The sequence below is a fragment of the Eschrichtius robustus genome, chromosome 1 (assembly GCF_028021215.1).
Source record: "Eschrichtius robustus isolate mEscRob2 chromosome 1, mEscRob2.pri, whole genome shotgun sequence".
In the NCBI taxonomy this organism is placed as follows: Eukaryota; Metazoa; Chordata; class Mammalia; order Artiodactyla; family Eschrichtiidae; genus Eschrichtius; species Eschrichtius robustus.
Window position 1 is genome coordinate 10,319,409 of NC_090824.1, and position 15,477 is coordinate 10,334,885.

The 15,477-nt window shown below is 44.5% G+C and overlaps 1 protein-coding gene across 1 annotated transcript; it reads left to right on the forward strand.

Moving 5' to 3' along the window:
- The first annotated feature begins 7,059 nt into the window (after window positions 1-7,059).
- Window positions 7,060-14,924, forward strand: LOC137769848 (uterine milk protein-like). The gene is made up of 4 exons (XM_068551938.1): window positions 7,060-7,696; window positions 10,508-10,775; window positions 12,528-12,675; window positions 14,718-14,924. Exons 1-4 carry the CDS (start codon window positions 7,060-7,062, stop codon window positions 14,922-14,924), a joined length of 1,260 nt encoding a protein of 419 aa, XP_068408039.1.
- Window positions 14,925-15,477: the final 553 nt, after the last annotated feature.

Sequence of the window (15,477 nt, forward strand, 5' to 3'; positions counted from 1 at the left end):
TGACTGTGGGTGAGTTACTGAACCTCTCTGAGCCTGGATCCACAGCTCTAAAATAGGAACAGTAATAATACTACCTGCCTTGGTGCGATTGTTGTGAGGGTTAAATGAGATACTGCAGATCAGGTGTGGCACTAGGTGCCGTTCGGCACAGGGGTGACCACTGTTGCTATTCAACGTACACAGTGGTCTAGGCAGAATGAGGGCTGGCAGCCCCACCTCCTCTAGCTCAGAAATGCCCCAAGGTACCCACCTCATATGGGCAGAGAGGGATGGCCTTTGGGAGGGAATGGGGGCTTCTCTGTGAAGACAGGGTCCCACAGAGGAATATAATGTACTCATTTGTTCATTTACGGAATGTTTGTACACCTACTGTGTGCCAGCACAAAGGAGAGAATCATGAATTACATACAGATTGTTCCAACAAAGATTTCACAGACTCGAGGAAATGAATCCAAGTATTTTGTGAGCCAGCGTGATGAGAGGTGAGCACGGAGTATTACGGGAGCTCACAGAGCCTAACTCGGCCCAGGTGGAAGGAGAGAAGGGTAGCTGTCAGGAAACGCTTTCTCAAGGAGAGATCTGAGCTGAATCCTGAAGAGTGGGTAGGAGCTGAGTTAGCCTGAGAAGGAGGAGGAGTGGAGACAGGGTTCCAAGGCAGGAGGAACAGTGCCTGGCTCTGAGGGCACTCAGAACCCCATAGAATGTCAGGTGTCAGCCAGGAGAGCATCATGTATTGGGTGCCTACTGTGTACATACATTAAGTCATCAAGCTCTCAGAACAAGCTACAAAATAGATAATATTTCCTCCATTACAGAGGAGGAAGCTAAGGCTCAGAGAGATGAATAACTTGCTCAAGGTGGCCCCGCAGACGACAGTCAGGGCTCTGGTATTCACTTTCAGGCCCATGTGACCCCAGCCCATTATCTTTCCCACAAAGCCTGCCGCCACTGCCCATCTTTCTATTTTTTAAAATAGCTTTGAGTTCATAATTTGCATACAGAAAAATTCACTCATTGTACATGTATAATTCAATGATTTCTCATTCATTCATAACGTTCTGCAGCATCACCTCTATCCAGTTTTAGAACATTTTAACTACCAAAAAATGTCCTCAAGCCCATTTTCAGCCTATCCTAGTACTCATTCTCAGCTACAGGCCACCACTAATCTGCTTTCTCTTTCTAAAAATTTACCTTTTCTGGATTTCTTATATAAGTTGTATCTTACATAGTCTTTTGAGTCTGGCCTCTTTCACTAGACTATAATGCTTTTAGACTTTTAGATTGATGTTGTAGCAGGTATCAGTAGTTTACACTCCAACCTGCAATAATGTATTAATATGAGGGTTCCAGGTTCTCCACATCCTTATCAACAATTGATATTTTCTTTTTTATAATAGTTACTCTGATGGGAGTGTAATGTTATCTCATCATGTGTTAAATTTGCATTTCCCTAATGACTAATGATGCTGAACACATTTTCACGTGCTTATTAGCTATTCGTATGTCTTCCTTGGTAAAATGTCTGTAGAGTCTTTTGCCCATTTTTATTTTTTATTTTTTTTATTTTTTAAATTTATTTATGTATTTATTTTTGGCTGCGTTGGATCTTCATTGATGCACGCAGGCTTTCTCTAGTTGCGGCGAGCGGTGGCTACTCTTTGTTGTGGTGCACAGGCTTCTCATTGCAGTGGCTTCTCTTGTTGCGGAGCACAGGCTCTAGGCATGCGAGCTTCAGTAGTTGTGGCTCTAGGGCTCTAGAGCACAGGCTCAGTAGCTGTGGTGCATGGGCTTAGTTGCTCTGCGACATGTGGGATCTTCCCAGACCAGGGATTGAACCCGTGTCCCCTGAATTGGCAGGCGGATTCTTAACCACTGTGCCACCAGGGAAGTCCCTTTAGCCCATTTTTAAATTGGGTTGTTATTCTTTTTATTATTGAGTTATAAGAGTTATTTGCATATTCAGGATACAAGTCCCTAATTAGATATACGTTTTGCAAAACTTTTCTCCCAGTCTGTGCCTAGATATTTCATTTTCATTATGTCCAAAGCACCAAAGTTTTAATGAAGTCTAATTTATCAATTTTTTTATTCTTGTATGACTCATGCTTTTGGTGTCAGATCTAAGAAGACTTTGCTTAAACCAAGTTCACGAAGATAATTTCCTCTGTTTTCTTCTAGAAATGTAATGATTTTAACATAAACTTAAATCTATGGACCATTTGAGTTGAATTTGGTATCTGTTGAGTGGTAAGGCTATAAGCTTTTTGGTTTTACTTTTGCAGATGAATACTCAATTTTCCAAGCACCATTCGTTGAAAAGACTAATCCTCTCCCCATTTAATTATCTTGACACCTTCTTTTCTGATATAGGTATTTAAAGTTATAATTTTCCCTCTAACAGCTGCTTTAGCTGCATTCCATAAATTCTGAAACGTTGATTTTTTTTGTTTCATTCAGTTTAAAATATTTTTACTTTCCCCTGTGATATTTTCTTTGAACCATGAGTTATGTAGAAGTGCTTTGTTTGTTTTCCAAATATTTATGGCTTTCTCAGATTTCTTTCTGTTGTAAACGTGTCATAGTCAGACACCATACTTCTTATAATTTCTGCCTTTTCAATTTATTGTTAGACCTGTTTTGTTGACCAGACTATATACTATCCTGAATAACATTTCCCATCATTTTAACCTATTTATGTCTTTTAATATAAGCTGTGTCTCTTGTAGACAGCATATAGGTGGGTTTTGCTTTTTTATTCAGCCTGACAGTTTGTTTCACTTAAATGCAACGTTTAGTGCATTCATATCTAATGTATTTATTGATGTATTTGAATTATGTCTCACATTTTGCCAGCCTCCTGACTTTTTTGCTTTTCTGTTCCTCCTTTATTGCCTTCTTTGGGGGTAAATAAAAAATTTTAGTGTATCACTTTAATTCCTCTGAAAATTTTTTTTCTTTTTGTTGGCTCTAGGGATTACAATATACACCTTAACTTATCACAAGCTACTTCAAAATAGTATTAATTTCAGTAAAATATAAAAACTTGAGACCAATATAGCTTCATGTCCTCCTCCTCCTTTTTACTATTATTGTATATATATTGTGTGTATATATGTTATAAATGCAACAACACATTGTTGTATTTATTGCTTTACACAATCTTATGTATTTTAGAGAAGTTAAGAGAATAATGAGAAAACATATTTAGAGTCTCTATATTTACCTACATATTTACCATTTTTATCATTGTTTATTTCCTCCTGTAGATTCAAGTTACCATCTGGTGTCATTTCCTTTCAGTCTGAAGGACTTGCTTTAGTATTTATTGTAAAGGAGGTTCTCTAGCAACTATTCTCTGTGTATTTGTTTACCTGTAAATGTTATTATTTCACCTTCATTTTTCTATCCAGTTTTGCTGGATAGAATTCTTTGTTGACAGGTTTTTCTTTCATTCAGCACTTTAACTATGTCATCCAACTGCATTCCTCCCTCTATTGTTTCTAACTAGAAGTCAGCCACTAATTGTTTTGTTATTCCCTTGCATGTGATAAGTTATTTTTTCTCTTGCTGCTTTCATGATTTTCCCTTTGTCTTTGCCTTTCAATAATTTAATTATGGTGCCTAGGTGTGGATCTCTTTGAGCTTCTTGGATTTGTAGATTAATGTTTTTCCACCAAATTTGAGGAGCTTTCCATCAGTATTTCTTCAAATATTTTTTCTGCCCTTTTCTATTTCTCCTCTCCTCTGGGACTCCCATTACAGTTATGTTAGTATGCCTGATGTTGTGTCACTGGTCAATGAGGCTCTGTTCATTTATTTTTCAATTTTTAAATTTTCCTTTCTCTGTTCATACTGGAGCATTTCTATTGGTCTAGCTTCAAGTTCACTGATTCTCTCTTCCACCGTCTCAGATCTACTGTTGAGCCCTTTAGTGAATTTTTATTTCAGTTACTGTACTTACAAATCCGGAATTCCCGTTAAAAAATAATTTCTATCTCTTTATTGAGTTTCCCTATCTGTTGTATCAATGTCTTCATTTTTTTCTTTCATTCTTTAAACTGGTTTCCTTTAGTTCTTTTGACATGTTTATTACAGCTGCTATGAAGTCTTTGGCAGCTAAATCCGACATCTAGGGACACTCAGAGACCACTTCTACTGGCTTCTTTTTTCCTGAGTATGGGTCACACTTTCTTATTTCTTTTCATTTCTCACAATTTTTTTGGTTGAATGCTGGACATTTTAGATAACATATAGCAGTAACGGGATTCTGACTCTTCCCTCTTGAGAGTTTTTTGTTTGTTTGTTTAGTAATTTGCTTGGACTGAATCTGTGAAGTGTGTTTCCCCTGCAATTTATGACCAATGATGTTTCTTCTCTGTCTTTCTTTATTTTAAAACCTGCCTCCTAGAGGTCACCCCTGTGTCTGTATTGCTTATTGTTCAGCCTCATATTGGCCAGAAATTGTTTTTCAAACACCTCGAGCCAATAAAGGTTCTACTTTCTGCTGATGGATCTGTGTGTAGGCTGATGAACCTGTTCAAACCTCAAGTACGATCATAGTTTACTTTCCACCTTTCTCTCTTGCTTCCCCAAGGGCCAGGGAGGCGTGGGTAGCTTGGGTCTGCTCCAGTCTCTGTTTGCACATGTGCAGAACCTCCTTTCAACTTGGGATATGCAGAGAGCTTATCAAAACCCCAATAGCTGTCACACCTCTTGGGACTCCCTGTTTAATCCCCTGCTAATCCATTAGTCCCTTTATTGCTCCAAACACAACTCCAGGCTAACAGAACCACTGCCCCCACCCACACTCGCACACACTTTGCTTGCCACTGATGTCATCACTTTAACTGGCAATGCTCCAAGTCAAGTGAGTCTGCTCTGGCGGCAGCAACCCCACTCTGGTTAGACCACCCACCAGCAGAGCTGGATTAGGGTGGAAGCAGCCCCAGACAAGCATGCCACAGGCTCACTCTGTTCTTACAGAGTTCAGTACTTTTCATGAATGAACACTTATCTGTTTGTTGTGGGCCTTTGGTGGATTTTCTATAGCACCGAAACAGTTGTTTCTGACAATTTTGTCCACATCTTTAGTTGCTATTGAAGAGAAGATTTGGCATTCACCTCACTCCACCATGCCAGAAGTGAATTGCTCCTAGACTTGGAAAAATCCTGCACACACAGCCTTGACCACCACTCCCCCAGGGAACTTCACCCCAGCCCAGCATCCAGAATTCCCTCTTCAGGCTTCCTTGACAATACATTAACTCTTGTGTATTTTTTTAAGACTTAGAGGAAATGTTACTCAATCTCTCCTAATTGTCCTAGATTATTAACTGTGCCCTTCTCTTTCCATGCACAGTCCCTTACTGGTAATGCGGACTCTCCATGAACTAGTCAAAATGTAGCCCACAGTCCTTTTACATGTTTGTTTCTTCCTCAAAACCAAGATCTCCTTGAATTCAAGGGTGAAGTCTCCTCAAGGGTGGAGGTCAGGCCTTAAGCCTTGTGTTCCCCCAGTCCCTAGCCCAGAGCGTGGCTCTTAGTAGGAGCTAAGTCAGTGTTTGCTGAAATAACACAGGAGTAATTTAATGAACAGTAGCTCAAACGGCACAACAATCCACTAATTTGTTTATTGTTTCACTGGGAACTGAAATGATTCATCTCTTGTTTGTTCTGGACAATATTTGAACACAATCTTTTGGCCAAGTTAATATTAATTCAGGTTTATCCATTTCATTACACCAGTGGCAGTATAAATAAGTCACTGATGGATGCAGAGCACAACAGCAGTAGACAACGGCAGGCTCCCCTGGAGGGTAAGTCATCTTTCTCCTCTTGGGGACAGTGAGGGTCCACATGGGTAGGCATTTTATTGCTCTTTTGCTATGGTTCAAGTAGCATCTGCCTTAGTCCACAGCAGATGCTCTTTCAGCAGCCATGAAAAAGGTCCCCAGTGGTGGCAGTGATGATGCAGAGAAGTGGACCCTGTACCCAGAGCTGAGCTGGTTACGGTAGGAAAATAAGGAAGGGGGGACATGGCCCTGCCCTAAAGAAGTGAAACTTGAACACAAACTCAGGTCATGGTTCTCATCTTCTCCTTTCCCATCAGTGGGGCCAGAAGTCCACCATTGGTGCCCCCTTCAGATGCAAGGCCTGACTTTTGGTCTCAGTCAATTATGGGGGGCACTTATGGGGGCAGAGAGGGATTTTGCCCTGACAGTGGGTGAGGGACCATAGCTGTGAGCACAGGGAGGGCTTAAGCAAGGTGCAGGATTTCCTGTGATGATCTTTGCCAGGCCCTTGATTCAGCTGATGTCCAAGTCGCCTGAGCACCACCTGGGCTTTACTTTAGAAATCACGCTGGCAGCTCTAAAGCCAGATCTGGCTGGGCTGCATCTGGGCCAGCTGCTGCTGGGAAGTTGCTTTTGGCAAGATTGAATTTTCATGTAAAAATCTGGATTTCTAGATGCTTCAGACACAAAAAAAAATCCGGCACCACTGACCCAGCACTGCCACTAATCACAGCTGGAGCTGAGTGACACCTGCCTCTTCAGCCTGGCCACGATGACCCATTTTCCACAGTCCCCAGCACACTTTATTGCATTACACTTGCTGTCTTTCCACGTGGGTATTTCTGGCCAGATCTCTGCAGGTGTTTGAATCTGCAATCTGTGCTCTCTCTCTCCTCTTGTTTCTTTCCTTTCCACACTTTTCAGGATTTTTGTCATGAGCCCTGTATTAAAAAAAAAAAAAAAAGAAGAGCAAGCGAAAAAGATAAAATAAACCCCAGTGTGGATGGAGAAGACCCACTTGCAGCGTAGGCTAGGGGCAGAATTGAATCCCTGTTAATCAGGTCACTTACCTTTAATTTGTCTGAAGTCATGTTCCAGAATACTCATTAGACTTTCCTTGTTAGACTTAGTTCACCCCACCCAGGTGAACTGCACCCAGATAAGAATGAGCCTTTTTCAATCCCCTCAGCATTGAGAACACGTTCCATAGAATATTCACCCGTATACCTCTTCCTTCCAATAACAGCTCTGGATTGTTGCAGAAATGTCCCACAGGAAAATACATCTGGCACTGTCTCTGGTCCTCATCCTCTGTGGTCTTTTTAATAACATCTTCTGTGAAAAGCAACAAGACTCCCAACAGAATATCAACCTAGTCTTATTAAAGAAAATTCCATCTCTCTCCCAGAAGACGGAAGCTGGCTATAAGGCGTTTGCCCAAGAATTGTTCAGGTCTTTGATAATTGAGGATCCCAGAAAGAATATCATCTTCTCCCCTGTGGCCATCTCCATCGCCCTGGCCACCCTTTCCCTGGGGATCAAATCCACAATGAGCACCAACCTCGTTGAGGACCTGGGACTTGACCTCAGAAAAATCCAAGTGTTGGACAAGGACCAGCATCTTGTCCAGACGTGGCATGAGCTAGTGAAGCAAGAGCAACTGAAGCACAAGGACATTCTCTTTATCGATAACAACAGGAAGATCAACCAGATGTTTCTGCAGGAGATAGACAGAGTACATGAAGTGGACATCCAGACGATTGACTTTAAAGATACAGAAAAAACCAAGAAGGCCATCAACCAGTATGTGGCTGAAAAGGTACATAAGAAAATCAAAGACTTAATCACCCGCCTGGACCCTCAGACTGTCCTATGTCTTGTCAACTATGTTTTCTTCAAAGGTGAGGTTTATTAAATGCATGAATTCCCATTTGGGGTAAACTTTGCCCTTGTGTTTCCTAAAAGATTTAAGTCAGAAAAAAAAAAATGTTGTCAGTATGTCCCATTTTCCCAGAAACCAGCAGATATAAAACTTTTTAAATTGACTTTAATATCATTGTGTTGTCTAGCATTTTTCAGTATTTCTCCTCTTAATCCTCTCAGTCATCTTGTTTGCCGTGCTTAAGATATTTTGGAGTAAAAAGGCAATGACTCTTGCTGGTAAAAAAGGGAAAAAGAAATCTTTTTGCAGAGGCATGAGCATTGGCTAATTCACTTGTTTTGTAAGGTCAGATCAGCGTGAGATGAGATGCTTTTCGAAGTTGTGTCCATTGTTGAATTCAGGATCACACACCAGGTGTCTAAAATATCAGTTTAAATTCCTGGTCACAGATCTCGATGTTGCCCTTGTTTCTTCAGGTGGGCTCAGAGTTACTGCTCATTGGCATCTATTTATACCCTCTTCCTCCACTTAGCATTACCAGTCTCCTTCCTCCATGGACTCTCAGCCAGTGGCCTTGCCTCCTGCCCGAATGGGGACAAGAAAGCAGTTCTGACAGGATGTCCTCCATGTGCTGCCCAAGGCTCACACACCTCTCTTCTCACTCTCCCCTCTGGTCACAGTGAAGGAGCGCTTGTCCCCTCCCCTTCTTCAAGGCAGGTCCTCTTCCGTCTTCCCTGCCCAAGGACTCCCTCCACTTTCCTCTTACCCCGTAGCTCATGCCTCTTTTGTCTCCTTTGCTGGTTTCTCCTCTTCTGACTTCTAAAACTGTCTCCTGCCTCACCTGAGCTCACGACCTCAAACACCATCTGTACTCTGACTATGCCCCACACTCTAGATGCAGCCTGGACCACCTCTTCTGAGATCCAGACTCTAATACTCATCTGCCTACTGACATCTCTTTGGGGATGTTTCACAGACCCTCGAACACAATCCCCCCAACCACGCCCAGCATCTGCTCGCCTCAGAGAATCACAATGCCATTCACCCACCTTCTCCTGACAAAACCTCCCCTCCAGCCTCCAGATTCAAGAACACAGTAAGTCCTATGGATTCTGCCTGCAGAGCTGATCTGGAATGTGTTCGCCTCTCAACATCTGGTCTACCACATTTGTAGCCAAGGCCACCACTCTCTCTTGCCTAGATGACTTGCCCCAGCTGTCTAATTACTATGTTTCCATTCGTGCCTGCCTCCACTCCCTTCTCCATTAAAAGATCAGAACAATTTTCTTAAAACATAAATCACATCATCCCCCCATTCTAAAGCCCTTCCAGAGCGTCCTGTTGCACTTGGAATGCAATCCCACCCAGACCCAGCCTGTGTGCTTTGAGCCCTGCTGATGCCTCCAGTGTCTCCCCATCACTATGCCTCTCATTGTTATGCTTTGCCCACAAAGACCTTCCCTTCTTCCTTAAATGCATCCTGCTTTTTCCCGTCTTAGTCCGTGATGTTCCTTCCCTAGGAATGTTCTTCCTCCCCTTCTTTGCCAGATGGAGAACCCTCTTCTTTTAAGCCTCAGCCTCAATGCTCCCTCCTCAAGAAGGCCTTCCCTGGCCTTCCAGAGGAAGTGCTTCCATGCTAGCACTCAGCTCCTTACTTGCATCTTTCCTAATGCTCATCACACTTTTAACCATTTACAGTGGTGGATTGCTTTTCTCTCTGTATCCCCCTTAGAAAGTAAACTCCATGAGGACACAGGCCCTCTGTTTTATTCACTGCTATAACCTCAGTACTTAGTATGGTACCTGGCACATTTTTTGAGCTCAAGAAATTTCAGATTTGAAGGAGTCAATTAACGGATAAACTGTTGTGGATTAAACAGGGTTCCTACCAGGACATGAAGATTCTTTGTTCTTTACATGACAAGTGAAGGAAATGCTCATAAAACAATGCTTCCCATCACAGGATGCTTGCTCAGGCTACTGGGACCATTATTCATATTTGCACTCACAGTTCCAAACTAGGTGCCTAGGACATAGAAAGTGCTCCACAAGTGATCTTGGAGGGATCATGTCTCTGGATGCTTTAGAGAACTCTCGGGCATGATTCCCTCTTAAAGCTTCCCAAAAGCTTTATCTATATCACACTTTAGAAGGCAAGTAGTAAAAACAGAACAGAGAGGACTGTAAGCCTGGCTATAGAATCAGAAGCAAGGCTAACACTTGCAGAGATTTTCCAGACCAAACTAGATGGCCATCACTCTGGGTGACAGATGCATTTTTTAACTGGTGTGTACCTTGAATCTTTTTTTAAATCCACTGGGGAAGTGCATTATTTAAAGTAGGATTTCACGCAGGGGTGTGCATGTGTGCGCAGGTGTGTGTCTTTCTGATGAAAAGTTTCCCTCCTTGAATAAGTTACATAAATTTTAAACAGATTTCTTTACCATAGGACTTCTTTGAACTCTTAATACACTCAAATGCAGTGGGAATTTTCAAAGAAGTGTTGCTGTGGTCAATGTTTCCTAAATTATTTGATGACAGAATCCTTTCTTGGTGTTATAGTTCCAGAGGCAGGTATTTTGGTAAACATCCTTTGAGAAATACAGATTTAAAGAAATTCTATGGTGAATATCTTTGAAAATCATGTGTTAGCTTTTCTTTCCTTTGCACCAGTCTAGAATTTTAAATATTCTGTTCACTATGGTCAAGGTATCACCGAAAATAGACTGCTTCCTTCCCAAGCTGATGACCTCTGGGGTCCCCAAACCTGGGGGTGGTGATGATTTTCCGCCAGATCACTCTTAGACTTTTTCCTTCCTGATTCCCCCAGGCATTTGGGAAAGAGCTTTTCAGACCAACCTCACGCAGAAGGAGGACTTCTTTGTGAATGAAAACACCAAAGTGCAGGTGGACATGATGAGGAAGACAGAACGGATGATTTACAGCCACTCAGAGGAGCTTCTTGCTACGATGGTTAAGATGCCTTACAAAGGAAATGTGTCCATCATTCTTGTGCTCCCAGATGTAGGACAATTCCACTTTGCTCTAAGAGAGATAACTGCTAAGCGAGCTAGACTTCAGAAAGCCAGTGACTTCAGGTATCCTATTCTGGAGGAACATTCTAGATTCCCATTGCATTTTTGCTCAGCCCTCACTTCCTCTATGTAAAAGCCTCATTGGGGGTGGGGGGGGGGAGTTTGGTATCTGGTTATTTCCTAGCATATTTGTAGAAAATGAAACAAACCAAACAGAAAGAATAGCAGCCTGAGTTCCCTTACCAGCCAGAAGCCCCTTAAACTGTTAATTATGGTTCTTTTTGTCACATGTACAGCATCAGAAACCCACTTCATACAAGCTCAGGATGGGTAAAGAGAGGAATTTATTGGAAAGATACATGGGAATTTCACTGAACCCCAGGGAATAAACACAGCCAGGTCTCATGAGGGATTGGAACAAGGGACAGCAAGGGCACCCAGAACCCCATCTCTCTTGGTGTCACTAGTCCTTGCTTCTAACCTCTCTAGCTCAGCAAACCAGCTTTTCACACACACGTTAGCCCGCGATCCACTCACCCAAAAACTATTTTCTGAGCACCTACTGTATGCCAGAAACTGCTTGGTGCTGGGAATATAATGGTTAGCCAAACATTCCCCTACTACCGTGGAATTTTCAGTCTGGTGAAAGAGGTAGAAAGTCAACTAACAAATACACAATTTCGAATTGTAGTAAAAGCTAAGGAGATAATGAGTAGGGTGACATCAGCGAATTCAGTTGTGGAGTATTAATTAGGGCTCTTAATTAGTTATGACGGTCAGGGAAGGAGCCTAAGGAGGTAAATTGCAAGCTGAGACCACTGTAGACAGGCATGGCTCTCTTTCATTCAATCAGGTGCTCCACCCCACACTAAACTGAGTATCTTTTGATTCCCGCTACATATTCCTGGAAGGGAGCATTGAACTAACCCAGCTTGGGTATGATATTCACCAAGGTCCTATCAAATGTGGATAAATTAAATAGTGAAATCATGATTTTCAATGGCCCACTGATCTGAGCGGCAGGGGTGAGGGGACAGTCTTCAGGCAATAAATGTGTAGATTGGGAAGAAATCTCTCAACAGCATTTACTCCTACAGTTGAGGGCCACAGCAGAGGGGGTCTGCCATCTTCTGCCACGGTTGTGCCTACCACAGTGATCCTGGTTGGGACAGAGCGGGTACAGCAGTAGAGAGACCCAACTGAACGGGTTGCTAGCCAATCAGAAGCTCAACACCGCACTGACATAGTCTAAAATGGATTGGTTGGTGAGCAACCAAAAATGTTGGGTGGGAGGGCTGGCGCTACGCATTCTGATACTCTCCCTTAGTCATAGAGTTGCTGATCTATAGAGGGAAGAGTCCTCCTCTCTGTTCGAAAGCTTATCATCCAGGCTGGAGCTTCCTCTCCTGTGAAAACTCCCTCTGCTCTACCTGCAGCACGGGGACCTCATGCCCTCCATCTCCCTCACCACATTTAGGGTCACTGCCCAATTTAAACCCCTGCTTCCAGAAGAAGGGTTGGAGGGACTCAGGGCTGGATGCTCTTGGTCTGACCCTCATCTTCTCTTGCATAGAGAGCCTGTGAAGGGAATCATTTGAATAGCAAGGTATATTTTGAGTAAGTGGTTTGCTTGGAAATTCAACATTGCAGCTCATACCCCAGCACCTTTAATCTCCCCCCAAGCCAGCACTTCAGAACAAACACTTCTGTTACCTTTTCACTTGGAAGAGGTCTTTCAGCCTAAGGCAAAGTGCTTCCCCTAGACCCCAGGAGAGGGACATTGTTCAGCTTCCTTGTCATTTTCATTCTCAACAGATTGGTGCACTTAGTTTTGCCCAAGTTCAAGATCTCCTCCAAGATAAACTTAAAACATCTGCTTCCCAAGATTGACATCAAAGATATGCCTACTACAACAGCGGTCACCCAGAGCATCACAAAGAAGGCTTCTCTATCTATTTTGGAGGTGAGTGGGGCAAATTCTAGAGTCTCTGTTTTATCCACCACAGTCCTGATTGAAAAGCTTTTTTTTATACAGCAGTTATAGCTCTTATCTGACTGGGTCCCTGGGCTTTGGGGGTTCCTTCGTCATTCACTCACTCAAAAGTAATTGCATCAAACACTGGAGGCACTGGGGGTGAAGTGGTGAGCCAGCCAGACAACATCTTACTCTCATAGCCGTTCCATTCTATTGACGGGGTAGCCAGTGAGCACGCCAACAGACAGATATGTATTATGTCCACCAGTGATACTTCCTGTGAAGAAAGGAAAGCAGAGAAACTGGGAACAGCACACTGGGGTGGAGTGAGCAGGCTTGAGAAGGACTGGGTTGGCCTTTATGCCAAGGTCTGAATGAAGGGCAGGAGAGAGAATGGGGCACATACCTGGGGACGTGTGTTCCAGACCAGAGAGCAAGTGTATCCTAAGGGAATGTGAACTTGAAATTTTTGAGGAACCCCAAGAAGGCCCAGGCAGTTACAGTGCTGAGTAAGACGGAGCCTGGTAGGAGGTGAGGGCAGAAGTCAGGCAGGGGCAGGTCATGTAGGTGTCCCAGGCCCTGGACAGGACGGGGGTTTATTCTGACTGACATGGGAGACCACCGAGGCTGACATGAGCTGACATATGTTTTACAAAAGACCACTTCTTGCCGTGCGGAGAACAGGCAATGGCCCTGGAGGAAGAGGGGCACCCATTAGGAAGTTTGGCGGGTAACCCAGGTGAGAGGTAATGGAGGATGGACGGGGCCTCCGAGGGAGGGTTAGCTGTGGTGAGAAGGCTCTGTGTGCCTTTTGAAGACAGAGCAGGGGAGCAGGGAGGGAAGAGCCGGGTTTGTAAGCTGGAGCCTGGGAAACGATGGAGCCAATGCCTGAGGCAGGAAAGATGGAGGAGGAGTGGTTTGGGGGAGCAGACAGAGACTGGCTCTCTAAACTTCAGATGCCAGTTAGACATCCAGATGCCGGGGAACATTTATTTATGAGATAATTTTACCCATCCTGGTGGGCACAGGGGCTGCCCTCCAATGACTCCACCAAGGTCACTAACTGGCTGGCTGCTTTGTGACCGCCATAGGGGCCAGGATACTTTGAGGACTTTGCCCAGGACATAAATAGCAAGCACAATCCCTCCCCGTAATACAGCACCTGACAAATTACAAAGCACTTTTTCATGGTTTCTCTTGCTCGAGTCTCCCAATGACCTTGGGGGTCGGGACAGGGCAGGGGTCCTGTTCTTTAATTGGGAGATCATGAACCTGTCACTCACAGACATTGGATGGAATTCCCAGGGTTGGGACCCCGAGAGGATGCTGTGCTTCCCGTGGCCCAGTGGGTGTAAGCACTACTTACCGTGTCCAATTCAAACAGAACCCACCCGGCAGGTGTGCACTGAGTGCTGGTTGTTGGGCTGGGTTTGAGAGATGTTGAATCCATCACCAGTAATGCAAGCAATGTCATGGCCAAGTCCCCCAGCAGGGCCTCTTGCAGATCAGGGAGGCCAACATGCATGTTCTGGCACAAGCACTTTCGCACGGAGGTTAAATTGTCCTTGCGTGGATGGAGACAAGAACAACTAGCCCCCTAGTAGTTTTTATCACATCCTTCTTGAAAGTGCTGGAAATGACTATCTCTCAGTCGTTCTATGGGATTTTTTTCTAAGCCTACAGACCACCCAGCCTTCCTCTGTGTTTTATTCCCCTTTCCTCCCTTTTAAACATGTTAACACCTTGAGTCGCCTGCCCCGCGCTGAAAAAGTCAGAACTCAACAATTACCAACCCTAGTATCAACCCCACTTGGGGACATCTGGCCTTCAGTGGTGAACCCAGCTGCTGGGAGCTGAGGGTGGTTTTCTAGGAATGGAAGTCAGCTTTCCTCCACCTGCCATCGGCCATGGAGGGAAGCTGCCTCCCTGATCTTGACCACAGGAGATTGTTGGGCACACCGCCCCGACTTGTTCTCCGGCCAGCCAGGTGAGTTCACTCCCAGAGCTGAGAGGGAAACTGTCTCTCCCAGGCCGTGCATCAAGCTGAGATAGAGGTGAGCGAGCATGGCTTAATCACGGATGCAGCCAAGGACGCGGACGTGTGGAAGGTCCCCGTGGACACGAAGGAGGTCCCTGTGGTCGTGAAGTTCAATAGACCCTTCTTGCTGTTTGTGGAGGATCAGATGACTCAAAGAGACCTCTTTGTGGGCAAAGTCTTAAACCCCAAAACTGAGTAGAGGGGCCAGGCTGTGCTGCGCAGGAACTTAGCTGGTCATGAATAAAATGAATACAACTCACCACCCTGTGTCAAAATGCTGAGACTGAGAAGTGTGGTCTGGGAATGGAGTGGGGAGGGTCATTGCTGGTCTTCTGTCCAAGAACAGAGCAGGATAAGAAGCAGGTTAGGGGCCTGCCAGAGACATTTGGCTGGGGCGCCTTCTGTCCTGGAAGAAGGCTGACATAGGCAGGGAAGCAGTTCTGAAGGGGGTGAGCAGGTGCAGGGGAGCTGTTTCCGTCGGTGGTGGTCTCATCAGCCTTGCTTCCTGTCCAGCTGGCAGTCAGAGCCTGTCGTCTCATCTGTACAGAGGATCTGTACTAACTGCCCCATACAGCCCCGGGGCAGAGGCAGGTCCCACAGCAGAGAGGAGGCTGGGAAGAGGGTCAGTACCCACAGACACCTCGGTGGGCTTCCATGTGTTCACCCAGCTCCAAGGGGAAATGGGAATACCCGGAGAAGCAGAGGATCCCAGATATGTTGGCAGCATCTTCTCTGCCCCATGCTCTAGTCTC